The sequence below is a fragment of the Salvia miltiorrhiza genome, chromosome 1 (genome assembly GCF_028751815.1).
Source record: "Salvia miltiorrhiza cultivar Shanhuang (shh) chromosome 1, IMPLAD_Smil_shh, whole genome shotgun sequence".
Taxonomy (NCBI): Eukaryota; Viridiplantae; Streptophyta; class Magnoliopsida; order Lamiales; family Lamiaceae; genus Salvia; species Salvia miltiorrhiza.
This window is the reverse complement of record NC_080387.1, coordinates 66,599,459-66,626,061: the sequence shown is the minus strand read 5'-3', so window position 1 is coordinate 66,626,061 and position 26,603 is coordinate 66,599,459. Positions and strand designations below refer to the sequence as shown.

Sequence of the window (26,603 nt, the reverse complement as noted above, 5' to 3'; positions counted from 1 at the left end):
CTTTAACAATGTAGTAACTTCATTCACCACAATAAATTACTGCTAACAAATACATTAAAAAAAATAAAGGACTAACATTTTTACTTTTTTTTGTTTATTTACAAAAATTATAATCTCTCCCTTTTTAAAACTATTCCCTCATTTCACGAAAAATATAAATACTTTATTTACATATTGAATTTCACACTCAATATTTATTAAAAAAAGTTAACTATTTAACACATTAATTTTAATAACTTTATATTTTGAACTTCATTATACTCAATATTTATAATAATATTAATAAAAATAATTATTTAACAATTAAGCTCTTTATTCACCTTTATTTACACTACAATTTTCGCAATAAGAGAGAGTAATAGGCAAATTTTTTGTTCCTTGGGGCCATTATCCTTTAAATATGTATTTAAAAATTCAAATACCACTCCATACCAAAAATGATAGCAAACTCCATACAGCATCCATAACCACAATCAATATAACATAAAAAATGCAGAATTAATTTAACACAAGCGGCATAGAAATTATTATATGATGATGTTTTAGCAATTCCACCCGAGCAAGTTTCTAATCGAACTCCTACTACCCAGCTAATTGTAATTTAAGTACAAAAATTGCCAGAGAAAAAAAATTAATTCCGCTGAAACAAATTCAGTTCAATTGTCCATCACTCATCTCAGCCATCTACTTCTTTACCTCCTCATATTCTGCCTCAGGTGGCTGCTGGTCACCTCCCTCAGAGCCTCCAGTGGGACCACCACTCGAACCACCACCAGACATGTGCTGTCCAATCTTCGACACAGCTTTGTTCGCCGCATCAAGCTTTGCCTTGATATCATCTATATTGTCAGTGGCCATAGCACTTCTCAAATCTGCAACGGCAGTCTCAATTTCAGTAGCCACTTCACTTGGAATCTTCTCCCTGTACTCGTTCAAGGACTTCTCAATGCTGTAGATGGTGGTGTCTGCATTGTTTCTGACATCTATCAACGCCTTCCTCTCTTGATCCTTCTGGGCGTGCGCCTCGGCCTCCTTGACCATCTTCTCAATCTCATCCTCCGATAGACCGCCTGATGACCTAATTGTGATCTGCTGCTCTTTGCCGGTGGTTTTATCCTTCGCAGAAACAGTCACAATTCCATTGGCATCAATGTCAAACGTGACTTCAATCTGCGGCATGCCTCTAGGAGCTGGAGGAATACCCATGAGCTCAAATTCACCAAGGAGCTTGTTATCTGTAGCCATTTCACGCTCTCCTTGAAGCACTTTAATGCCAACCTGGGTCTGATTGTCAGCAGCTGTAGAGAATGTCTGAAATAATGACAAGGCTTACTTCAGTGAGAAATCAAAAGATTTGCTAATGAAATAGTAGAATAACGTGAGAAAAGATAAATTAACAAAATGCTATCAGCTTTACCTGGTAGCATTTTCTTTGTTGAAACCAAAAGATTTACCTGGCTTTTCTTTGTTGGAATTGTAGTATTTCTGTTGATCAATCTGGTAAAGATTCCTCCAAGTGTCTCGATACCTAGAGACAACGGTGTAACATCAAGGAGAAGCAACTCTTTGACATCACCGCGGAGAATACCACCCTGAATAGCAGCCCCCATGGCAACAGCCTCATCCGGATTCACCCCTTTGCTTGGGGACTTCCCAAAGATTTCAGAAACTACTTCCTGAACCTTTGGAACACGGGTCATTCCACCAACAAGGAGCACTTCATCAACCTCCTTGATGGAGATGCCAGCATCCTTCAAACAACTCCTGCAAGGATTCTTCGTCCTTTCAATCAAGCTGTTAACCAGAGCCTCAAACTTGGACCTTGGCAATGTTATATTCAGATGCCGTGGACCAGTTGAATCAGCAGTTATGAAAGGCAAGCTGATCTCTGTCTGAGTTGTTGATGAGAGCTCTATCTTCGCCTTCTCAGCAGCCTCCCGTAGCCTCTGCAGAGCAAGACGATCCTTTGACAGATCAATGTTGTCTGTTCTCTTGAATTCACTCACCAAAAACTCCAACAGAGCATTATCGAAGTCCTCCCCTCCCAAAAACGTGTCACCATTTGTGGCTTTCACCTGCAGGCAAACAAGTGTTCAATATAAAGACATAAACAAAGACAAGATCAGTTAAAATGTGCTTAACAAGTATATCACACCTCAAAGACACCATTGGAAATCTCCAAAATAGATATATCAAATGTTCCACCTCCAAGATCAAAAACTGCAACAAGGCCTTCTTTATTGTTTAAGCCGTAAGAGAGTGCAGCTGCAGTGGGCTCATTAATAATCCTTTGAACATCAAGCCCTGCAATTCTCCCAGCATCCTTGGTGGCTTGTCGCTGCGCATCATTGAAATAAGCTGGGACGGTCACAACAGCCTTGGTTACAGTCTTCCCAAGGTAGTCTTCAGCAGTTTCCTTCATCTTGGTCAAGACAAAAGCACCAACTTGACTCGGGGAGTACTGCTGTCCATTGGCCTCAACCCATGCATCTCCATTAGGAGCTCTCACAATTTTGTAAGGAACCATCTTCATTTCCTTCTGTGTCTGAGGGTCATCAAAGCGCCTGCCAATTAGACGCTTGGTGCCAAAGACTGTGTTGGTCGGATTTGTGACAGCTTGTCGCTTTGCTGGTATCCCAACCAACAGTTCCCCTTTAGGGCTAAAAGCCACTACTGATGGAGTTGTCCGAGCACCCTCAGCATTCTCAATAACTTTCGGAGTCTGTAAGAAATATTATCTTACATGTAAGTAAATCAATTGGTAACAAACAGTATGATGCAGAATTCAATTGAGAAAAAAAGCCAGCACCTTTCCCTCCATGACAGACACACAAGAATTTGTGGTACCCAAGTCGATGCCAATGACATCATTTCCAGCGGGTTTCGTACTGTTCAGAAAGGAAATGCAATTGAATCAAAATATGAAAAAAGATAAAAGGAAACGATTCAATGCTTAATATACAAAAAGATTAACAAGACATATACCTGAACGGCCTTACAAGACCTGCCCACTTGTTGCTGGCTGCATATGATGGTTTGGTGTTTCCAGCTAACTGAAGTACAAAATATATTAGTAGGTAACAAAAGATCACAAGGTGCTTAATGCAAATAGTACATCTTCAGAAAGAACAATCAGTTTTAAAAAAAAGAATTCAAATTTACTAGTCAACTAGCATTATCAAAAACATGAAAGTGCCCAAAGAGCAAGATATATTAAGTACTGCCACTAATTAATCACAGGTCCTTCTCAACAAGACCTCACTGAATCTTGAGGCATAGTCTACAGTATGGAAACTAAGAAGGGAAAAGAAAAATATAATAAACAATGCAAGCGCTTGAATATTATAATAACCATTCTACACAAAGTAGACCTCAAAAGATCACATCCACCCCACAGAATATTATAATAACCATTCTCTAGTCTCCACCTCTATATATCACACGTACTGTGAGATAGTTTCAATGTAAAAACAGATGACAATAAACCATGAAGTTCACAATATAGGTTATAGTGATTTGGTGCTGACTGCTGATGATACTGAATTTACAAGTTCAGTATTCTATTCATTAGAGAATTTTACAAGTTCGATAAATTATAAACTTATTTAGCAACTACTGATTTCGGCACAGATAGTTGATTTAAACATTTCTTCAAATGGCAATAGACACTTCCTTAATTCATGTTTCTCTGTCTAATTGCACAGCAGAGATTTACATATATAAGCTGACATCATTATTAATCATATACTTCCCAAAACATAAAAAGATCGGATCTTAGCACTTGAATAACCGTTTTCTGACCATTGTCATACCTCCCCAATTCCGGACTTCTATTTTCCCGTTTTTGCCATACATTAATGTTATTCTGCTTTGTGCATATTTCTGGTTTTCCTTTGCTGGTGATTGACAGTTTTAGTTTTCAGTCAGGTGTTTCAGAAGTTATCTACTATGTGGAAAAGCAATTGGATAACTAATTTCATTAATTAGAATTCTGCATATATGTAAAAACAAATGACAACAAATCACCAGTAATCCATAGCAGCAGTATATATGTCACACGCAAAACGAAGGAAAATTCCACTACAAGATTCTCTTCAATAGAAATCCTGCAAAAACCTATTTTAATACATGGTCACCGCCTGAAAGCAAGCAGGCATATCAGAGCAGATCTAAGACACTAACAAAACTACACACCAGATCACACAGAAACGAATCAAACGTGGGAGAAAATAAAAAGAAAGAACGAAAATCAATCAGAGAAATCGGCGAGACGTACTATTCTGGAAGCAGAGATAGGGGCGGAGCGACGGAGAGATCTGAGGAGGACGGCGGTCGCCATCGAAACGGAGAGCTGTATTAAAAATGAAGAGTGTGCAGTGTTCACTCCTGGGTCGCTAGGGTTTAGGGTTTATGAGGAGCTTTGGGGGAGGGGAGGCGGATACAAATAGCTGAGGTTTAGAAAAAAGGAAAAAGAAATACTAATACACCCAGAAGGTTCTAGATATATGTGGTTTGCCATCCTTGGTAGATTGCTCCCCAAGACATAAAAGTTCTTTTTTTTTTTTTTATTATTATTATGGGTAACTTAGATTTTAATTGCAGATGGATTAGCATTTAGCCGATAACGGCTAGTACTACTGTACCAGACCGGGACCGGGTCATCATGTAATTTGTGGGGTTGCGAATTTGCATACTACTATAAATTTTTTAATTTATAAATAATTAAAAGATGGTTTATGCAATGAAATTTTCTTTGCAATTCTGCATCTATTATGTTCCATGGCAAAATAATAAATCATTCATTTACGTGTTATAAAATATTGAAAGTTATTGAATTTACATTCAAATAAATTTTTATAAAATCTAATTATGAGCATCTTTTTTTCTTAAATAAAAAACTTTATTAAAATAAAAAATAGAAAAAAAAACTAGAAATTAAAATAAATGATGATCCCATTTCTCACTCAACTAAATTGTTTTAGGTTTCGTAACTTTCGTGAATTATTTACTTAATTCATTTCTTGATTGTTTTGACCAATTATTATTTAAATTTATTTATTATCAGAATATTGTTTTCGTTTTTGTTTTTTTGAAGAAAAAACAGAATATTGTTATTAATGGTTTGATTTAACAATTGTAGCTTAAGATATAAACACAGCTATTTGTTATCAAATTAAATTAAATTTATTCCGTTTTCGTTGTAGCTTAAGATATGATACACTTTTATAGCATTATTATTATTATTGGTTTTAAAAAATTGAGGTCGGATTTTTTTTTTTTTTTTATGTTGAGTCAGATTAAACCCTCAACAAAAATAAACTATAAGGATGTGTGTACTTTAGTTGTAAAATTTTTATTGGCAAATAATGAATAAGAAAAGATGATAAAATATTATACTATTTTCCTTATTTTTGATCATATATTTACTAGATCTGAAAAGTTGAGAAAATGTTGAAAATTATTTTTTGTGCCACTATCAAAAGAAAATATTATTCAACATTAAAAAGAAAATGAGTAAAATTACATTTTTTTTCTCTCATTTTCCATCAAAGTAAATGAATCCTAAGGGCGTGTTTGCTTTTTATTCCTCTAAATGGAGGGGTAATATAACGATGTATAAACTTATCACTTAAAGTGGGGACCACATTTATTATATCTTATTTGGTTTGAAGGATAATATATTTATCCACTCCTTATAAGGTGTATAAAATTATATCACCCTCTATTAGGTATAAAATTATCATTTTCTCAAGGGATAAGGGCTGCCCGAAAAATTATACAAGTTGCCCGAATTTTTTTATACATCAAACCAAACGAAGTATAAGGTGGTAAATGTAGCTTATCGCTCCCTTATACCTTAAAGCAAACACACACTAAAACTAAAGAAAGAAGATCGGTTTATGTTGCTTGAGTAAATAGTTTGGCAGAATTTCAATAATAATTGAATTATACATGAAATTTACAGGTCTATTTTTTTTTTTTTGGATCGTCTCGAATTAGAAATATTGGCATCAAGCATTTGCCTTAAGTGATATGACCACTTGATAAAAATATATGATTGGATATTTAAAAGATAAGATCGTTAAATTAGTGCAAAATTAATCAATCTTTTTAAGTAAATATAAATAATTTGAAATATTTTTATCAATCTATCATATCACTCAAAATAAACATTCATTCTCTAAAATTATTTATATCTCCTTTGCAAATTATGTGGAAAAATATTCCATAAAAAATATTTCTACTCTAACAAAAATACCAAGCAGGAATATCCCCAGCGATGAACGCAAAGAGCTCCACCCGCCGCCATCGTCACCAGTTGCCGCCACGTTCCACCGGCTGCTTCTCCACGGCGTAACAGCAGCAGCTGCAGCCGAAGAGTAGCAGAAGCGACAACTCGACAGCAGCAACAACAGCAGCAGTCGGAGTTGTTTCGCGCGCCTCCGCTTTCGCCGCTAGTCAGCATCCTTCCGGCCACCACCTCCGTTCGATACTCCGCAGCAGAAGCATTGAAACGCCACCCAGCAGTGCAACTGCCAACGCCACCCAGCAGATCGGCGCCGCTACTCCGCCACTCAGCAGATCGCCGGTCAGCAGACCTCCGTCGCCAAGTAGTCGTGCAGATCTGAGGCAGTAGCAGACCGGCGCCGCTCCTCCGCCATCTAGCAGATCGAATCCCAGCAGACCTCAATCGGCAACTCTCCTTCGCCACCCAGCAGATTGGCGCCGCTACTCCGCCACTCAGCAGATCGCCGGTCAGCAGATCTCCGTAGCCAAGTAGTCGTGCAGATCTCAGGCAGTAGCAGACCGGCGCCGCTCCGCCGCCACCCAGCAGATCGGATCCCAGCAGACCTCAGTCGCCAAGTACACAGAGTCGTAGCTGCAGTAGTGCAGATCATAGTATCTGCCCGCTGGAAACCCATCAACCCGATCCGCTTTCCGTAGCCTCCCCCGGAACAGCGGTTGACCTATTTTTCTCGAGGTATCTTCAGCTAGGGCAGTCTAGCGACGGAAAGATGCGGCGGAGGTGCTGCTATCGTTTGCGGCGGGCTGCATTTTGAAAAGATCCAATTTTAGAGATGGGAGAGGAGGTATGGAGGGAGGTGAGGAGACGAGGGGCGTGGAGGACAGGAGCTGATGGGATGGTGAAGAAGCAGATGAATCAAAAGACTCAAAGGTTTTCGAAACTTTGGAAAGAAAGAGACGACAATGCAGCACAAAGAGTTACATTCTTTTTCAATAACATTCCAGAAGAATGTAGCTTAGATTTTTTGAGGAGAAAGTTCGGTTCCGTTCGAGAACCGACGGACATCTTTTGTCCAAGGAAGAGAGACAAAAAAGGGAAGCCTTTCGGTTTTCTTCGCTTCGAAGATGTTGAAGATAGGGATGGTTTGCTGGAGCAGCTGAATAAGTTGTGGATTGGGAGCTACAAAATTAGGGTGTACAAACCGAGATTCGAGAGAGAAGTAAAAGTCCAAGGAAGTAAAGTGAAGGGAATCAAATCTGACGCAGTTGGAAAGCTGGAAAAGGCAAATCTCGTGCATGCCGCAAAAAGAATGATGGGGGTTTCTTTTAAGGAGGTGCTCATTGGATCCAAAGAAGGGGAGTCAGGACAGTCGGATTTGCTTCAGTTCAAAACTTCGGATGAGGAAACACGATGGCTAGATGGAGCCTTCACGGGTTTCATCAAAGATGAGTTCTTGTGGGAAGAGATTAATGAAGAAATAAATAGCGAAAGTGCTGGTAAACTGAAGGTGACGACGATGGGAGGAAATTTGGTGTTGATACGTAGTGTCTGCGACGCGCCAACAGAAAAAGTTTTAACGGAGATGGATGAATGGAGCGAGTTCTGGTTTCAATGGAAGAGGAAATGGAACGCAGTGGATGTGTTTCAACAACGAGTTGTGTGGACGAGGTGGGCCGGGATCCCACTCCATGCATGGACTCCTCGTTTCTTTGAGTTGGAAACTGCAAAGTTTGGTCGGGTGTTAAAGATACATGAGAAGACGAAAGAAAAAGAAAAACTGGATGTTGCTTTAATTCAAATCTCCACGGGCCTTAGATCCATTGATCAAGTGACGGAGTGTTGTATTAATGGAGCAAGATTCATGTTTCGCATTGACGAAATTCACGAAAACCCATTATCTTCCATGATTGGAGAGCCGGAGTTCGAGGATTCGGGATCAGATGCAGGATGGACGAGCGGGGAGGAGTCTATGGAGCCGGCAGCTGCAACCATCGGAGATCGGAAAGAGAGCGGTGAAAGGAATGATGACGTTTCGGTTCTACAAGAAATCAACGTTTCTTCTCCTTCGATCCAAACCGTTGCAGACACGTTTGTTGAGGAAACCAATTATGAGGGGGCGGTGGGGGGAGGATCGAAAATGCTTTTGAATTTGGTTGGGACCGAAGGAAGAAGCGTTTGTGAGGGAGATCATACTTTAATGTCGATCCAAGCGCAAGGAGAGAATAGAAGCGCTATTCTGGAAAGGGAAGAAGCCGATTCATTTGTCCACAGCGAAAATCAAGGTGTCAAAAATGTTGTGGAGGATAAGGCGTGGGAAGAGGAAGGGCAAAGGATCGAAAGGAACGAGCATACGATTTTCATCCGTTCAAAGCAAAGCAAAAAGTGTGGTGACCGAAATTCAAAAGGAAAAAAAGGGAGACAAAAGAAAAAGAATACGGCCAGGGAGAAAGAGAAATGGGAACACTTCATTTCAGATTTAGAGCCAATTGATGGAAGGGGGGAGGAAGTGGCAGAGCAGGAAAGAGAAGGGGATAACGAAGAAGGGCAGGAGACGACAGTTGGGGAGCAAATTTCAGGTCAGCAGATCTGGGATTTTGGAAAGAAGATCGGGATGTCAAGTCGAATTCCAGACGAAGATGTTGCTCGACAGATTGAGGCGCAAGGTAATTTTCTTTCTTGCGAAAATGCTGGGAGTATTTTGAGGAATGTTTTATGAATTTATTATCTTATAATATTCGGGGCTTGGGGAGTGTTGCGAAGCAGAGAGATGTTACTGATTTAGTGAAAGGGCAGAAGATCGATTTCTGTTGCTTACAGGAGACAAAGATGGAGGTGTTCAGGGATTTGTTCTGTAAATCTTGGTGGGGGTCTAATTATACAGACGTAGCGATTAGGAATTCAGAGGGAAGGGCTGGAGGAATTGTTTGCTTGTGGAATAGGGAGGTTTTCGAAGCCTCTAGTACGTGGGATTTACCGGGGGCGGTGGTGGTAAATGGTAGGTATAAGGAGGGTGATATCTTATGTTGCATCATCAATGTGTACGCACCAGTCGGCTCAGGGGATAAGCGGATCTTATGGGATGCCTTAAGCTCAATTGTGGAACAAAATACGGATAGGAGTGTCTGTATCTTGGGAGACTTTAACTCAGTTAGGAGGAGGGATGAACGTGTGGGCACTGGGGAGACGTTTGTAGCGGCTGATGCAAGAAGTTTTGAAGAATTTATCCAGGAGAATGATCTGGAGGAAATTAAAACTCAAGGCCGGAAGTTTACTTGGTACAAACCAAATGGAAAGTGCAAGAGTAAGATTGATCGCTTCCTCGTTAATGAGAATTGGCTGGCGGCTTGGGAAGGGACGTCGGCACGAGGACTTAAACGTTCAATTTCGGATCATTGTCCGATTATTCTCACTACAAGATCGGAGGATTGGGGACCAAGACCTTTTCGGTTCCTCAATGCATGGGTGAATCATTCGGAGTTCGAGGAGATGGTCAAGCAGGTTTGGACGGGGACTATTGTGGGGGGATGGAGCTTTTTTGTGGTTAATGAGAAATTGAAGAAACTAAAAGAGGCCTTGAAGGAGTGGAATCGGACTTCTTTTGGTGAGATTGACTACAAAATCCAAGAACTTCAGAAGGAACTTCAAGAGAAGGATAAGGTGGACGAGCAGAGAGGTCTTGATGAATCAGAGGTGATCAGGAGAAATGAAATTCAAGCCTTGCTCTCCCTTCAATTCAAGAATAAACAGATGATGCTGCAACAGAAAGCCAAACTCAAATGGCTCAAAGAGGGAGACACTAATTCAGGTTTTTTCCATAGGGCAATTCGTGGGAGACGGGTTAAAAACGAGATTGGAGGAATGCTCTTTGAAAACTCGTGGATTTCTAAACCGGAAGAGGTTAAAGCAAGAGTGAGAAATCATTTTGAAGCTTTTTTCAAAAGGAAAGAACGACAGATGCCTGATTTCCCCCTGGATTTCATGAGGAGGAAAATTTCAAATGACGAGAGGCATTGGCTGAGCAGGGATTTTGATCTGGACGAGATAAAAGAAGCAGTTTGGAGCTGTTGTGGAGACAAGAGTCCGGGACCCGATGGATTTAACTTCACATTCTGGAGAGCGGCGTGGCACGTGGTTAAAGAGGACTTACTCCAGGTTTTGAAGGAATTTCAAGAAAATGGGAAAATACCGAAAGGTGGTAACGCCTCTTTTATTGTTCTGATTCCGAAGAAAGAAGGGGCTGGGTCGCTCAATGATTTTCGCCCAATTTCTCTCATCAACAGCTTGTATAAAATTGTGGCTAAAATCCTGGCTGAGAGATTGAAGAGGGTTATGGGGTCGATCATTTCCGATAATCAAAGTGCGTTTGTCAAGGGTCGCTTCATCTTAGATGGGGTGGTTATCCTGAATGAAGCTATTTTTGAGGCAAAAAAGAAGAGAGTGGGCCGTATTTTTTTCAAGATTGACTTCGCAAAAGCATACGACTCTGTGCAATGGGATTTTTTGGATATGCTTCTCGATCAACTTAACTTTGACGGAGTTTGGAGGAAGTGGATTAAAGGGAGTCTGGAATCTGGAACAGCAAGTGTTTTGGTGAACGGATCATCGACGGGAGACTTCAAAATGGAGAGAGGTTTGAGACAAGGTGACCCATTGTCACCTTTCCTTTTCCTTATCGTGGCAGAAGGTCTCAACGAGTTCATTGAAAGAGCAGCGGAGAGGCAGCTCCTGTTTCCGGTAAAGATTGGCAAGGATAAAGTGCCCATTACACATCTACAGTACGCGGACGATACTATCTTCTTGTTGGAGGCAGATGACAGAAATATGGAGAGCGTGAAGAAACTCCTGATTCTCTTCCAGTTCGTCTCGGGTTTAGCTGTAAATTTCGACAAAAGTAGTCTTATGACAGTGGGAGTGGATGATGCAGTTGAGAGGAGATGGGCATCGCTCCTCATGTGCAAGATCGGATCATTTCCGTGCAAATACTTGGGTACTAAAGTTGGGGGGCGCAGCAATGGTGTTGGAGATTGGAAGTTTTTGGTTGAAAAAGTCTCAAACAAAGTGGCAAGCTGGAAGAAGAGACACCTTTCGCTGGCAGGACGAATTACTCTAGTTAAGTCTGTGTTGCAATCCATCCCGATCTATCAATTATCCCTCGCTTTCATACCTAAAGCGGTGATTAAGGAACTTAATTCACTGTTCTCCAAATTTTTGTGGGGAGGAGGTACACAGACGGGGGGTATCACCTGGTATAAGTGGAATGCCTTGTGCCTCAACAAGGATTCAGGAGGTCTGGGGTTTCGGAATATCGATTGGTTTAATCAGGTGCTGTTAAGTAAGTGGCTCTGGAGGTTTTTGGGGGAGGGGAAAGCTCTGTGGGTAAGGGTGATCAAATCGCTTTATGGGGAGCTAGTGTGGGGGGAAGGGGGAGAATGTTCGGTGGCGGGAAGAGGTGGACAGAAAGGGTGGTGGCAAAAAATTGTGGATAAGGGAGGAGGAAGGAGAGAACGGTGGTTCATCAATAATTTGAGGCGAAGAATTGGGGATGGGCTTGAGACCAGCTTCTGGGAGGATGTGTGGGCGGTAGACAAACCCCTTAAGTTTGTGTTTCCGAGATTGTATAATTTGAGCCTGAATAAGAAAACGCTGGTTGGTGAAAGCGGGTTTTGGGAGGAAGGGTCGTGGGTGTGGAGGGTGGAGTGGAGGAGGGAGTTAAGGGAGTGGGAGAAAGGGCTTGTGGAGGATCTTCGGTTGGTTATTGCTGATTTTGCTCCTTGTGTCGAAGTAAAAGACGAATGGAAATGGAAGGTGACACCAGATGGATGCTTCACAATCAAGTCAGCATATGAAATTGTGGCAAAAACAAGAGAGGAGCAACAAGTTGTACCTCTGGAGATGGCAAAGGTTTGGAAGGCCCCTACACCAAATAAAGCCAAGGTGACGGCATGGAGATGTCTTAGAAACAGATTGGCAACATGTGATAATTTGAGTAGAAGAAATGTCCAGATCAGCGTGGAGGAGAGATGGTGCAATGCATGTGTTTCTAGCGAGGAAACGACGGAACACCTGTTCCTCCACTGCCCGAAAGCAGCGGCGGTGTGGGATCAGATCTTTCAATGGCTCGACATCAAAACGGCAAATCCGAGAGATATCTTTCAACACTTCATTTCTTTCATTGCGGCTGGAAAAAAGAAGAGAGAAAGAAGACTGCTTAACGCTTTGTGGGTGGGAACAGTGTGGTTGCTCTGGGAAAGCAGGAATGGTAGTCGTTTTCAGGACAAGGCTTGGGATATTGATAGACTTGTCTTTCAGATTAAGGGGAGACTTTGGAGTTGGAACGAGGCCTACAAAATCTTGGAGTTAGGAATTCCTTTTACTTCTTGGTGTTCCAAAGACTTCAAACTTGTTTTGTTGTTCTGATTGGCATTCCTGATGCCTTGATTCATTTTCTTTCAATAAAAATTTTACTTTACTGATCAAAAAAAATTTGTGAATTATGTGCATATGTGTTTGGTCTAGTAGTAAAGTAGTAATGATTAAATCAAAATGTCTTGAACACAAATCCACGGTGACAAAATTAATCAATCTTTTTAAGTAAATATAAATAATTTGAAATATTTTTATCAATCTATCATATTATTCAAAATAAATATTCTTTAAAATTATTTGTGAATTATGTGCATATGTGTTTGGTCCAGTAGTAGAGTGGTTAATGATTAAATCAAAATGTTTTGAACACAAATTCACGGTGACGTGATTTTTACTTATTAAATTATTAAATGTTATCCAAGTATAAATTTGCGTGTTAATTTATACTCCCTCCGTCCCGCTAAAGTTGGCAACATTTGTTTCGGCACGGAGATTAAGAAATTGAGTGTTATATGTTTTAATAAAGTGTGGCCTACAATTGTTGACCAAATTAGTGAGTAATTGTTGACTTAATTAAAGTAATTTTAACATTTTTAGAAAGTGGCCTACAATTGTTGACCAAATTAGTGAGTAATTGTTGACTTAATTAAAGTAAACTTTTGTCATTTTTAGAAAGTGACCAACTTTAGTGGGACACCCAAAATAGAAATGTTGCCAACTTTAATGGGACGGATGGAGTACATAGAAAAAGAGACTATTTGTGCCTTTATGAAAAGTTATTCTCTAGAAAGCTTTTATTTTTCGCATCAGCACCGGTTTGCCTAATTTATTTAGAACACGGAGAGAAAGGGAAGGGAGAGCCAATGAGAAAGGGAAACCATAAATGGTGGAAATGCAGCCACCTCTCGCTCCACCAAACTTTTGGTTCGTCGCCACAACATTAATATTCTCTTTTTTCATTTATATGACCCAAAAAAAAAAAAAATGATAAGAAATTCATTATCACAAATACTCATGTGCAATCGATTGCACTGTGCAACTGATTTCTAAAATGACACTATTTCATTCGAGAAATGACACTTGAATATATTCGAATATATTCGAATGACACTATTCAAATGTCATTTGTATATTAAAGTAGTGTCATTCAAAAATCGGTGCAACCGATTGCACGGGAGAGTGCCTAATTTATTATTTATATTATATTGACACGCCAAAGTCCCACATGTAAATTCATTTTTAAATTCTAAACACATTTACATCCGTGACTGCGATACGCCAAATCAAAAGGTTTGATGCCGGAATTTGACATTTTTGAAAAATTGTTGAAAGGTAAAATAATATAAGTATCACTCCATTAATTTGTAAATAATTCATTATCAGGACATTTTAAAGAAAAATTGCAAGCATTAGTTGAAAATTAAAAGTGATATTTTCCCTTATCTCAAATAAAGAATTACACATTATAGCAAATAAAACAATTGAACTGCCGCATGTTCGTTTCGTCAAATTCAACGTCCAAAGACAATGAAACAAACACCATGTTACACCTCCTATCTCAATTAAAAAAAAAAAAAAAAACTATACAAGAAAATCGAGCTCTCGAAAGAGAAAATCAATGCAAGTAATGGGGTGCACCTAGCAAACCAAGAATTAGTGTGTGTATATAAAAAGTCAATTAGCAATCAAATCTGTCCAAAGCAAGACGTGGGATGAAATGCAAACGAGAGAGAGAAGATGGAACATATTTACCATGTAGCCTAAAGTCGAATGTATCCTCCTCTTTCTGTTCTTTCTCCGTCTACACCGGCTCTCCTAATGAAGGACCTCCGGTTGAGGGACCAACTTCGTTGCATCGTCTGCCTTCTTCGCCAGGCCGTTGCACGACTGTACAAAGCCGGGAAAAGGAAGCACAAGAGCACAATTACAAGCATGGCTGCACAGACCATCAGCACATTACGAAACCCATCCTTGAGGGCGGGGTCTCGTTGTCCAGTCCAAGGAACTCCGCCCACATTCATCCCGAACACTGTCACAAGAAACAGCTCAGCTTTATGCCAAATGCCTCTCACGTTTTTTCAAGTTTAATGTCAAAAATCTGACCTCCGGTTATGATTGATAGAGGCAGGAATATAATGGAGAGGAAAGAGAGGTAGTATAGCTTTCTATTTATTTGCTCCGACTGCCAGCTGTCGAGGCCAGCCTGAATTGCAGTGACACGGTTGGCTATAAAACCAACATTCTCCTTTAATCTCCTTATGCGACCAATCAACTCTTCTAACGCGTTGATATCTTCACTGCCAAACCACTCTTTAGACGAACACTTTTCCTTGACTCGGGGAAACACTTGTTCACCGTGTGCAATCACCTGGAGTTGCACACAACAAGTCAGGTCATTGCTTTATATACTTTCTCATCTTATTTTATCAAAAAAGTCTCTGCTATCGATTCTCGTAAGTTGCATTCGGATTGAAGTATTTGGAGGGCACATTTGAAACTCAAACTAACATATGAAAACCGCTACTCTGTTTTTGAATTATTCTTAAGAGTGATTTAGGTGGATTTGAAACCTACATTATGTGGCGTGGAGTTGCTTGAAATTCTTCTATAAAATTGTCTCCTTCAAACTAAATGCAACCTAAAATAGATTTGTATGGTCATAATCTCTTAACTGGGGCCAGCCCGTACCAAATCAAATTGCATGCGAGGTAAGTCCATTATGTCTAACATAAATTATAGCAGAAATAATTAATGTGCGATACAGGCTTTCAGACATCGAAGCATGGGGTGAAATACCTGCAATAGACGCTGCAAGTCGAGATTCATTTTTGGGAATCTTCGGGTATCCAACATCTGCTTCTTCATAGCAAAACCACCTGCAAACAAATCACTGAGTGTCATATAGTGATGAAGTAAATATACATGAGACACCTAGCTATCTAATAAGTCGGGAATACTCTAACTAAGATCCCTTGATCCCATTCATTTCCCTTTAAACTTTCTTTTTTCTTTCACAGCCTTCACCATATAATTTTTTCCCAAATACTGTAGCCTACTTCTTTTAAGAGCATCCATCGAGCTGGATATGAGATGAACATTTTAGGACTAAATATAACAACATATTGAAGATATAGCTTTGATAAACAAGTCCATCTATGTCTTATCATCCAAGCAACAAACACAAACTTATTTTATACAATCCCTGAGAAATTTTCAGACACTCGAAGGTTTCTATACTAACCAAGACTCAAATCTAAGAGAATCAGCTATTCTTTTCATCTGTGTTTCCATTACACATCTTCCATTGTGTCTCACTTCATCTTCTATTATGTCCATATCATCTCATGATTGCCATTATTACTACCCACACCTTTTCGTTTCTTATTTTCCCAGTATATACAACACACTCAACTCCTCTCAACACCAAACTTTACAATTACATGAGTTTTCATAAGTACTACCAAGCAGCATTATATGTAGTGGGTGTGAGTAAATGCAACATAGACTATTAATTTGCCAAGCCAGGAAAAGATTCATAAAGGAAACTATATAGTTTTAACAAAGTGATACACTCTCAAATTTAGAGATTCAGTGCGTGTGTGTGGCGGGGGGGGGGGGGGGGGGTGTCTGAGAGAGAGAGAAAGAGACCGCTGCTCTTCTTTCAATTGCCATTTGTTTTTATGTCGTATGTTAAGACACTCCCAATCCAAGTTAAAACACACTCAACAAAAATATAGAACACGGAAGTTCAGCATTAGTTGCTTCTGATACATACATACAGCTCCACATATGTCTATTGTAAAATATCTAAATTCTTAGACTATGCATGATTCTGGCATTATAAACTAGATTCACATTCAATGCATCTCACAGAAGATGAGGTGTGAATTCCAAAATTGCAAGAATTTCTGATTGCTTACGCGTCAATTTCGCAAATTCTATCATTTAGCAATGCAGTTGGATATTTGATTGGCTTAAGTTTGGTTGGCATGTGAAGCATTGTGCTACCAACATAAAGTACTTGGCTTTTTTTTTTCCCTCTCTGCAGCAATTTTGCCCCTTTTGCCTCCAGTACCTTCTATTAACTTCATACCTCTCTTCGCTTCCATCGAAACACACTCTCTCTTTGCATGTTACTTTATATTTAATGTCTTTACTTTTTATTTCTCTAGTTCTATGTATTACATGTAGGATAAATAACAATCTGCAGAAACATTTTTCTACAAGACGTCCTAATGGCGTAACAATACTAACAAATACTCATAATATGTTGTTCATGAAACCAGCGAACAATCTTTACAACAGACAAAACGGTAAGAAAAGTACCACAAAAACAATCTCAATAGGATCACATTATACATAAAATCATCAAGAAGATAATACAGTACATGCTAAGACTCCAAAATGGCACTACAAGTAAGCAGTGCAGATCAAGAAAGTTGTCCGAGCCAACAGATTAACCCTTCAGATATAGCACGAGAATAACAAAAAAAACGTAAATAAGCTGACTTTAATGGATGCACTAGAATGCCAAATTGAAAAAACTCTTTATCTTTAACAAAGCAGCATATATATTCCTTTAAAAAAACAAAGCAGCATATATATTGCATTCTAAGCAACATACCTCTGTCCAGCTCTAACTCAACCGCATCCAGCTCAATCTCAAGCTTGGTCACGACATCCTGAAGGTGATCCATGTGTGTATCGATTATGTGTACCACAAGATTCGCGACAGACTTAGGCACAGGATTATCAGCTTCCTCTGAATGATTCATAGTCAACAGAAAATCTAGTACATGTTCTCTTATTACAATCCCTCCCCTATCCCTACGTTCATTACTGCTATTACTTGAACTTTCTATGATCGGAATCTCTGACAGCAAAGATTGATTTGCTGGAGAGAAGCCCAATCTAGGAACGCGCCCTAATGATACCGTTATAACTGAATTCTCAGTGACTCTTGCTGCAATCCTAAATGTAAACTTGCTAGATGCAGGGCCTGGCGAGTTAACTCTGAATACAAGAGCACCATCTACGTGCCCACAAAATGGCCCGTTGCTAACGAGTGAGAGTATGTCCTGGAGCTTTAGGGGCGGGGATAGGGCATCAATGAGATGCTGAGCCAACTGTGACAGTTTATGATTCCCTTTTGGAAGCTCCACATGATACCAACAGAATTCTTTGCCTGAACCTTGAACAAGATCCCATTCCTTGTTGAAGTAATTCCCATCCCCATCAAATATGTAGGCCTTTTTTCTCACAACACCAGAGTTATGTGAGTCGTGAAATAGGTTTTGCCTAAAACTCTTTCTTTCAGATAATTCACTTTCTGTAACCTCTCCCTCACCATTTACATGACTGAGCTCCATCACCTTCCTAAATTAAATTGATCTAATAATACAGTATGGACTTATTTATTTAAAAATAAAAAACCCAATTTCTGAACACCTGTTATTCAACTTATATCCCCAATTTCATAGTTCAAATCAGCATTTAGTCCACCCTAAAACAACTTCGAAAAAATCTGTGGTTTTTGCAAGAACTATCGCCAATAATCAAGCCAAGGATTTCATCATCACCATTCTTCACTCCTGAAGAGAAGAGACAATCAAAATTGAAATAACTGTTACCGAAGACTTGCCTTTTTGGAACTTCATCAAAATCATGCATCATTATCGCCCAGAAATAAAACGGGGGAAAAACTCCACAAAATAAGATAGATAGAGTATTCATAAAATTCAAGGACGGTGCTATTCAATAAAATCAAAAGACTTACCTGAATTAACCCGAAAGCTGAGAACACTCAAAAGCGAAGTCTTGAACGAATATAGCCCAAATAAAATCAGGGAAAACCCAATAAATAAATAAATAAAAGATTCAATCTTGAAAGAGTCCTACTCTCCACCAACAACTCAAAAAAAAAAACAAATAAACAGAACACAATCCTTTCCTTTTATTCAAGAACTATATACAACTGGGGCCAAACAGTGGTGGAGAAAACGAGGATGATTCAAGCGCAACAGAAAAATAATAGTCACGAGAGATTTAGTAATATTGAACTTGGAGAATGGAGACTGTTGTTTCCTGGAAGTTTCTTCATGCACCACCATAAACCTGCCAAAAACTATATATTACTATATATTTTTAATTGCGACTTGACTACTTGTACTAAAAAGATATTATATGGTTGATAATAAAGAGTTTTGTGCGTACATAATGTCCTTGAAAATTTATTACCTAATTTAAAATATTATTATTACTGAATTACCTTTAGTTTATTTTGGAAATTTCTAAAGATTCTTTTCATTTTCTTACTACAACAATTTTAGAAACAAATTAATTCATATAGCCGCTAATCAAGATCCTATCTACCTAGATGTGGTCACTTTATATTAGCAATGATATGAGACGATTTTTTTTTTTTTCATTTTTGTTTAAAACACAATATTTTCATTAACCATGATTCAGTCTACTGATATTTTTTTAAAAAGAATAAAAATTCATGGATAAAGTAATACTATAACTTATTTTTTAAAATATATGCCTTAAAAAATGTCACATTATTCATCTAATATTTATTTGTACAATGTACGATAATATAGGAGTAATACATTTTGTTTTGTTTTTTTCTTTTCATTTCCTTTTTCATTTGTATTTTAAATTTACAATTATAAATTCCTTCCTATTTTATATTTATAATTTCGAGCTCATTAAATTTATATAATAAAATTTTATTGAGTAATTGATCGTTGTGCTCAATGTATGATATTATTTTCATAATTATATTCATTTTTTTCGAGTTTACTAATTTATTATAATATATTGTCATATAGTATATTTTTATTGAGTTATCGATCGATGTGCTCAACATATGACATTATTCACACAGTTATAGTCATAGATTTATGTTCGATAAGTTTTATTTCGATTTCACTAATTTGTTATGATTTATTCATTAACCTATACTTTTATGAAATAATCAAAGAAAATAGTTAATGTATGATATTATTCTAAACATTTTACCTATCCCTTCGTATTTTATATTTTTTGTTTCAACCTCATTAACTTATTGTAATATAATGTCCTATAATATATTTTCATTTAGTAATCGATCAATGTATCAGTGTATGACATTATTTTCACTACTATAGTAATTTATTTTTATGTTTTAATTTTTATTTCATATTCACTAATTTATTACTAATATATTGTCCTATAGTATATTTTTGTTGAGTTATTGATCAATGTGCTCAACGCATAACATTATTCTTACAATTCTAGTCATTCATTTACATTTTTTTATTTTAATTTTAATTCCACTAATTTGTTATGACTTTTTTATTAACTCGTACTTTTATGAAAATAATCAAAAAGTGTAACTAACGTATGATATTATTCTAACTATTTAAGCATTCCTTCGTATTTTATATTTTTATTTCATTCCTCGTAATTTTTTCTTATATATTAATATATAACTATTTTAATGTTTGTTAATGTAAACAAATGATTAATCAATTCAACAAAAATGGATCCACATATTATTATCTTAGAAATATTTGCAAATATGAAACATTCTCTTGTAATGTGACAACTTTATACTTTTCTTCTTGACATAAATTAATAATAATATGTATTTTTATGGAAAAAAAATTGCAGTCAATGTATAACATTATTATCACCGCTATTGTCATTTCTTTATATTTTTTAATTTGTTATTTCAATTTCACTAATTTATTATTATACTTATTCGCATAAAAATTATTGTTGAATATGTTTTGTTGTTATTATTGAGTAAGATGGTAAATGATTATAGTAATATGTGTGATATGTCATCGGTTCCACTCCTTTTGAAACAGATGATTAAATTCTATAGTAGTATTATTGATTTATCGATTTGATGTACTCAATTCTGACATTATTCTCATAATTATAGTCATTCATTTATATTAATTTTTTATTCTTATTTCAATTTCACTAATTTAACATTATTGTTTCATTAACCTATTATTTTATGATATAATCAATTAATGTAGCTAACGTATGGTACTACTATAACCATTATAACAATTCCTTCCAATTTTATATATTTTTTTTATAACTATTACTTTTCATAATTTTTCTCATAATGTAGCTAACGTATGATACTACTATAACCATTATAACTATTCTCATAATTTTTTACTACTATAACTATTATTTTTCTATTATATATTTTTATTGAGTTATCGATTATTGTGCGCAACGTTCCCATAACTAAAATCATTCACTTATACTCCGTATATTTTTTAATTTCTTTTTTTCAATTTCGTTAATTTATTTTGATTTTTTCATCAGCATATAGTTTGATGAAATAATCAAAGAATGCAGTTAATGTATGGTATTATCCTAACCATTATAGTAATTCATTCTTGTTTTATATTTTTATTTTAAATTCACTAATGTATTGCAATATAATGTCTTGTAAACTATAAGAGTAATTGTGTTCTTCATTATATTGCAAATGTTACTATGGGAAAAGGCAAATGAAATTTTAAAATCTTGGGACGTTGACAGTTCAAATTTCTTTATGAAATTATTATTATTTTTTGTTATCTTTTCTATTTTATTTTATTTTATTGCAATTTATTTCCACTAATATTGAGAAATTTGAGTTTTTGTCTTATTGTTATTTTTTAATATATTTTTTTCTTCAGAGATCCTATATTTTTTTATATTGAGAGGGTGTTTGCCAAACACCTAATAATACTATAATATATTTGAATTTAATTTTTTATATACATATTTCAGAGAAAATGCGATTATCACTCATAATAATAATAAAAAAAATATTCCAATAAATAAAGACTTATGAAAAAGAATTAGCACGAAAAAATTGGCACAAATTTTGTTTGCATTTTGGCATAAATTTTGTTTTCATGGCACGAAAAAGTTGGCATGAATTTTTTTTAACTATCATTCACCTATGACTTTCTGGAATGAAAAATTAATTAGACCAAATAAGTATTTTTAATTCTTACTATTAAGGAAAGATTATTGACGTTTATTGTTGTTAGTTTAAGGAAATAAAATTTAATTATTAAGGAAAGATTATGGGTAATCTTTTCCTTAATAATTATCATGGGTAATTGTGTAAATTATAAATTCAATCAAAATAAAATTAATAAATATATAAAATGACAAAAAAGTCTAATTATGTGCGCACATATTATGTGCATTTAGCATTATTGTAGATTTAATTGTTAATTTATATATAATGGATATTTATATGAGTATGGATTTGGAAATCTTGAAATGCAACGAATAGTTCAAATGTGGTATAGACAGTTCAGATGTGTATACAGATTTGAATGGTTTGTTGCAAGATTTAGAACACAAAATTTATTTATATGTATGTAACTGTGTAAGTAATTTGTGCAATATTTTATGGACTTTGTTACGATTCTTTTCCATGTGAGCAGAAATAATATCTTTAATTTTGACATCACTTGAGTCGGTGAAGAAATGCTGAGGTGATTCGAATTCGTCATCTTATTGTTAAGGTTAACGAATTTTGTGTGGATGGAATATCTCATAAATTAGTAGTACTAATTATTTATAGAATTATAAATATATAAATGAATATATCTTACATCAGTATTTTGGATGTAATGACTCATTTAAAATCATTTTAAATGATGCATTAATGAGTTTTATTTTTTATTTTATGTTTATTATTGTATTTTATTTAATAAAGTTTCAGCTTTCAAGAGGCAGACACTGACGGCTGGCCAATTAATTATTTAATCAAGCAAATAAATAGACGATCCAAATTAATAGATTGTTTTTTTTATTTGTTTTCCAATTTGTTTCGAGACCACATAATTAATCTGTATTTCTCATATAATTTTATACTTGTAATCTAAGCCTATAAATCCATAATGATGATTTGGAAGATCCATATAAACAAATTCAATTTAAGAAGACGAGTCAAGATTTAATATGAATTCAAATTTGGTTACGTTTTAACACTTAATCTTGATAATTCACATAAACAATTTTGAGGCTGATGTAATTATATATAGCATCTCAAATGCCGTCTCCTAACAATATCAACATTGATTTAATCTTTCAAATTCCAAATCACGAAAGTTCGTATCTTTCTATAGAGGCATGAATATATATGTTTCAAATCACCAACATCTAAAAGATATTGGACCTCTTAATTTCTTTAACGAAAGAATTTGTTTTGGTTTCCAAGCATGAATTTACATTTATCAATATTACGTAATGCTAAGTAAATTCTTAATATATCCTTTCTCTCTTTTTCATTTTCATTTATTAAATGTTTGTTTTCTTAATTTGATGCATCACAAAAAAGTCATAATAATACAAATCCACTGAAACCTACACTGAAATACTATAATGGGTGGATAAATTCAAAGTTATGGTGTATAATTTTTTAAAAATTTTAATTTTGTGGGAAAAAATAAGTTTCATATAGGAGTATAATATTATAATAAATTTTATTTTTATAAAAAAATTATTAAAACAATAAATATAAGAGTGGGAAACAGTGACACACAGAAAATTATGAGTGTCATTGAATCACATCCCGGTGATTACCCCTATAACAGCATGAATTGATTTGAAATTAGCTAACACAATCACAATAACCAACAACTTATTCAAGAATTAACGAATTGGTGATTGGAGATATAAGGTGGAGTTTGGTGAATGGAGAGATAAGGTGGTTCTTGGAGTGGATGGGGAACTAACTACTAACATCTAACATGACTTTGACCGATCAAAAAAAAAAAAAAACTTATTCAAGAATTATCGAGCAAAAATGTCACCTTCGATTAATTTATTATTTGAACTCTGTAAGCGACAAATAAACTTCAAATAAGTCATCAACAGACTCGACATCAAGCATTATGATGGAAAAATAGTTTGTGATAGGGGTGGTAAAAAAAAAGTACATATGAAAGAGGAAATGCCAAAGACGACGAGACTCAACATCAAGCATATGATGGAGAAAGGATTCGATGAGGCCATAGAGGCAAAAAAAAAAAAAAAAAAAAAAAACAAAAAAAATTCCAACAATAAAATTTATACTTGTAAATTAAAAGTTATGGGTCATTGTGTCAAGCGTATGTAAGTAAAACAACCTAAATGATACTACTACGTATGTTGCATAACTTCTTCTTTTTTTACTTTGGGGGAGGGGTGGAGTTTGAACTCTGAATCTCATTGTTCGCAGATATGAGTTCGCACCGCTTGGTGTTCTCTTGGAAACGTACGTGTGTAACTTTATTTTTACACTACAACAAAACTATTTAGTTCCAACGATAAAAGTTCTGTTTGTAATTTGACACTCTAGCATATTTTGTTTGTTAGAAAAGTACTTGTTTGGGGAAAAAAAATCCCAACATCATGCATAACAATAATTTTTAAAAAAAACTAGCACATGCGCATAAAAGATTTGCTCGAAATTGCTGAAGGCGGAACTCAAAACAATTTCTCAGCGCATCTAATTCAAGCACGAGATATGCTCACGAGTCATGAGTATTATGATATCTATTGCACATTTCTAAACTTTGATTTAAGTAAATAAATTAATGAAGTATTCAAACATTGTGTTTTACAAATATTAGTGTGTAACTGCATTTTTATTGTTTTGTATTTTGGGTTGAACCTTTGACAATCGATTTTGAGATAATAAATACATCTGATCATTTACTCAAGACATAGATTAATTCCATGTCACTTAATTTCATAAAATTTAATGTTTTAGCTAAAAAATAAATAAATAACATAGACAAAGTAATGTGCAGCTCACTTTATGAATACGTATTTTCCAACGAATATATCAACAACCAAATTAGCCATCAATATATGAAATATATAATGAATTTTCTTAACGTGTTAATGATGTTAATTGGCCAAATAAAAAAAGTGAAAATATTATTAATAGTTATTCATCAATTTAACTTGAATTTAAAAAAAAAATCAAATCAAAAACAAAACCAATTTTAAGTTAAAACGATCAAATTAGCTTTAATTTTACATCACAATTCTTTCTCTCTCATCTAGTCAACTTTTGAATCACAATTCTTTATCTATCTTCTGGATCCCGTTCACTCTCTATTTTATGATTTTTATCTTTTTTCATGCTCAACTCTCTCTCTACATTATTTATCTCTCTCAGTTATTTTTTCCAGAAGCAACGTAAATGATTTTTTCCAACAAAGGTGACATTCATTTTATCACGTGTTTGTTTAGTCTTTGTTCACTTCTTTGTATTTCTTTTTTCAGTCATTTTGTCCATTTAAATATGACGACGTGGTTCCAGCGACGTTTAGTCCTCTGTTATTTTCTCCGGATGTACTTTTCTGGTCATCTTCTTCAAATATATTTTGAATACTTATTTTTGACATGTACGTATTTGCATATTCATTCGTTCCAAGAACTATCGCACCATCACTTTGTACGAATGGTACAAAAAAGCTTATTCGTACCATTCGTTTCAAAATATATCGCGGCAGCACTTGATGGGAATGGTACGGAATGACCTATTCGCATCATTCGTTCCAAGATCCACTTCTTTTATTCCTTTTTCTTAATCATTTTATCTTTTCATGATTACTCATAACACTATATATATTATGCTACCTAGGAGACTCGAGTGTCCCAAATTTTAGTGAAAAGCTATATCAATTCATGCCCCTCAATGAATTTTTCAGGGGTAATGAAATGAATTGGCTGTTCCAAACAGATGGCTGTGTACTGTATATATGGACTTTAGAGGTGTTGATGGTTATGCATGCTTTAAGGAAATAAAAATAATTAGACAAGTGGTCAATAGTATAATATGTGCGCATAAATAAATCAAATGATGAATACATAAATTTATTAATATAATGTGTGCTCGTGGTCGTGGACCTCAACTCTATGTCTCCACCCTTATCTCTTTAAACAAGTTGGCGGTTATAGCCATTTTCATAGACCAAATTCTCGGCCCACCACATGCGCTTCGCCCCAATCATGGAAGTCTTGCGTTGAAGACTATTACTCCATCCGTCCCACTCCAATAGGTTTATCTTCTTTTTTGAGATGTCCCATTTTAATAGGTTCATTTTTTATTTTGAATAAAAAATGTGTACTTAATTGGTGTGGACCACACCTCTTTACTACTACTTTCCTACTAAAAAGTAAGTTTTCTTAATCTCCGTGCCCAAAAGAAGTGAGCTTATTGAAGTGGGACGGAGGGAGTATATTACAATTCGAAGTTTGAATTGTAAATTAAATTTTATGGTATATTTTTGGTTCAAATTTTATGAAAGAATAACTGTTGAAATTGTAGAAAAAAGAAGTTACTACGATATTTCATAGAATCTTGAAAGATGGTGCTAAAGTGATTTTTCGATTTTCAGAAACTATTTATGATGCTCTCCTATTATTTTCTGGAGATTTAGTGAAAGGTTGGAGTTGTTTTTAATTTTATACTCTTTCCGTTCATAAAACATATTTCTAATATTTTTTCATTTGTCCACAAAATATTTTCCTACTCATTTTTTGGACATAATCCACATTTTTTTTAAATTGTGGTCTCATTCTCCACTCATTGAATACACATTAATTACTCTAGCTACTACTAGGCCAACACACATAAATAAGTTTTTATTTTATTTTATTTTTATTTTTGTTGAATGGATAAACATAATTTTTAATGGTTGCATCGCAATGAACTCCAATCTCGTACCTTCAACTTAGACATTAATTTCTCTGCCACTAAACGGACACGCAAACGCAATAATAAGGTAAAAAAAAACCCTAATCTAATCAAGATCGTTTATCCAATAGAACTTGGGTGTAGGAGATAACGGTCAAAACCATTTTTAATTTATTAATTCTTCGCTATCAAATTACATAACTTCAAATGTCAAGACAGATTATTGAACTGACACAAACCATTTAATAATAAGATACCAAGCAAGATTCAAGATTCATG

The 26,603-nt window shown here is 35.6% G+C and overlaps 2 protein-coding genes across 2 annotated transcripts; both read right to left on the bottom strand.

Annotated features, from left to right (window-relative positions):
- Positions 1 to 479: 479 nt before the first annotated feature.
- On the bottom strand, positions 480 to 4,512 carry LOC131005185 (heat shock 70 kDa protein, mitochondrial). Its single transcript, XM_057932019.1, has 6 exons — positions 4,277 to 4,512; positions 2,986 to 3,053; positions 2,810 to 2,888; positions 2,156 to 2,722; positions 1,455 to 2,075; positions 480 to 1,311 (listed from the first exon to the last, which is right to left on the bottom strand). Exons 1-6 carry the CDS (start codon positions 4,337 to 4,339, stop codon positions 685 to 687), a joined length of 2,025 nt encoding a protein of 674 aa, XP_057788002.1. The 5' UTR covers positions 4,340 to 4,512; the 3' UTR covers positions 480 to 684.
- Positions 4,513 to 14,026: 9,514 nt separating this feature from the next.
- LOC131005183 (uncharacterized) lies at positions 14,027 to 18,760 on the bottom strand. Its single transcript, XM_057932017.1, has 5 exons — positions 18,390 to 18,760; positions 17,238 to 18,204; positions 15,410 to 15,489; positions 14,717 to 14,981; positions 14,027 to 14,642 (listed from the first exon to the last, which is right to left on the bottom strand). Exons 2-5 carry the CDS (start codon positions 17,980 to 17,982, stop codon positions 14,374 to 14,376), a joined length of 1,359 nt encoding a protein of 452 aa, XP_057788000.1. The 5' UTR covers positions 17,983 to 18,204; positions 18,390 to 18,760; the 3' UTR covers positions 14,027 to 14,373.
- Positions 18,761 to 26,603: the final 7,843 nt, after the last annotated feature.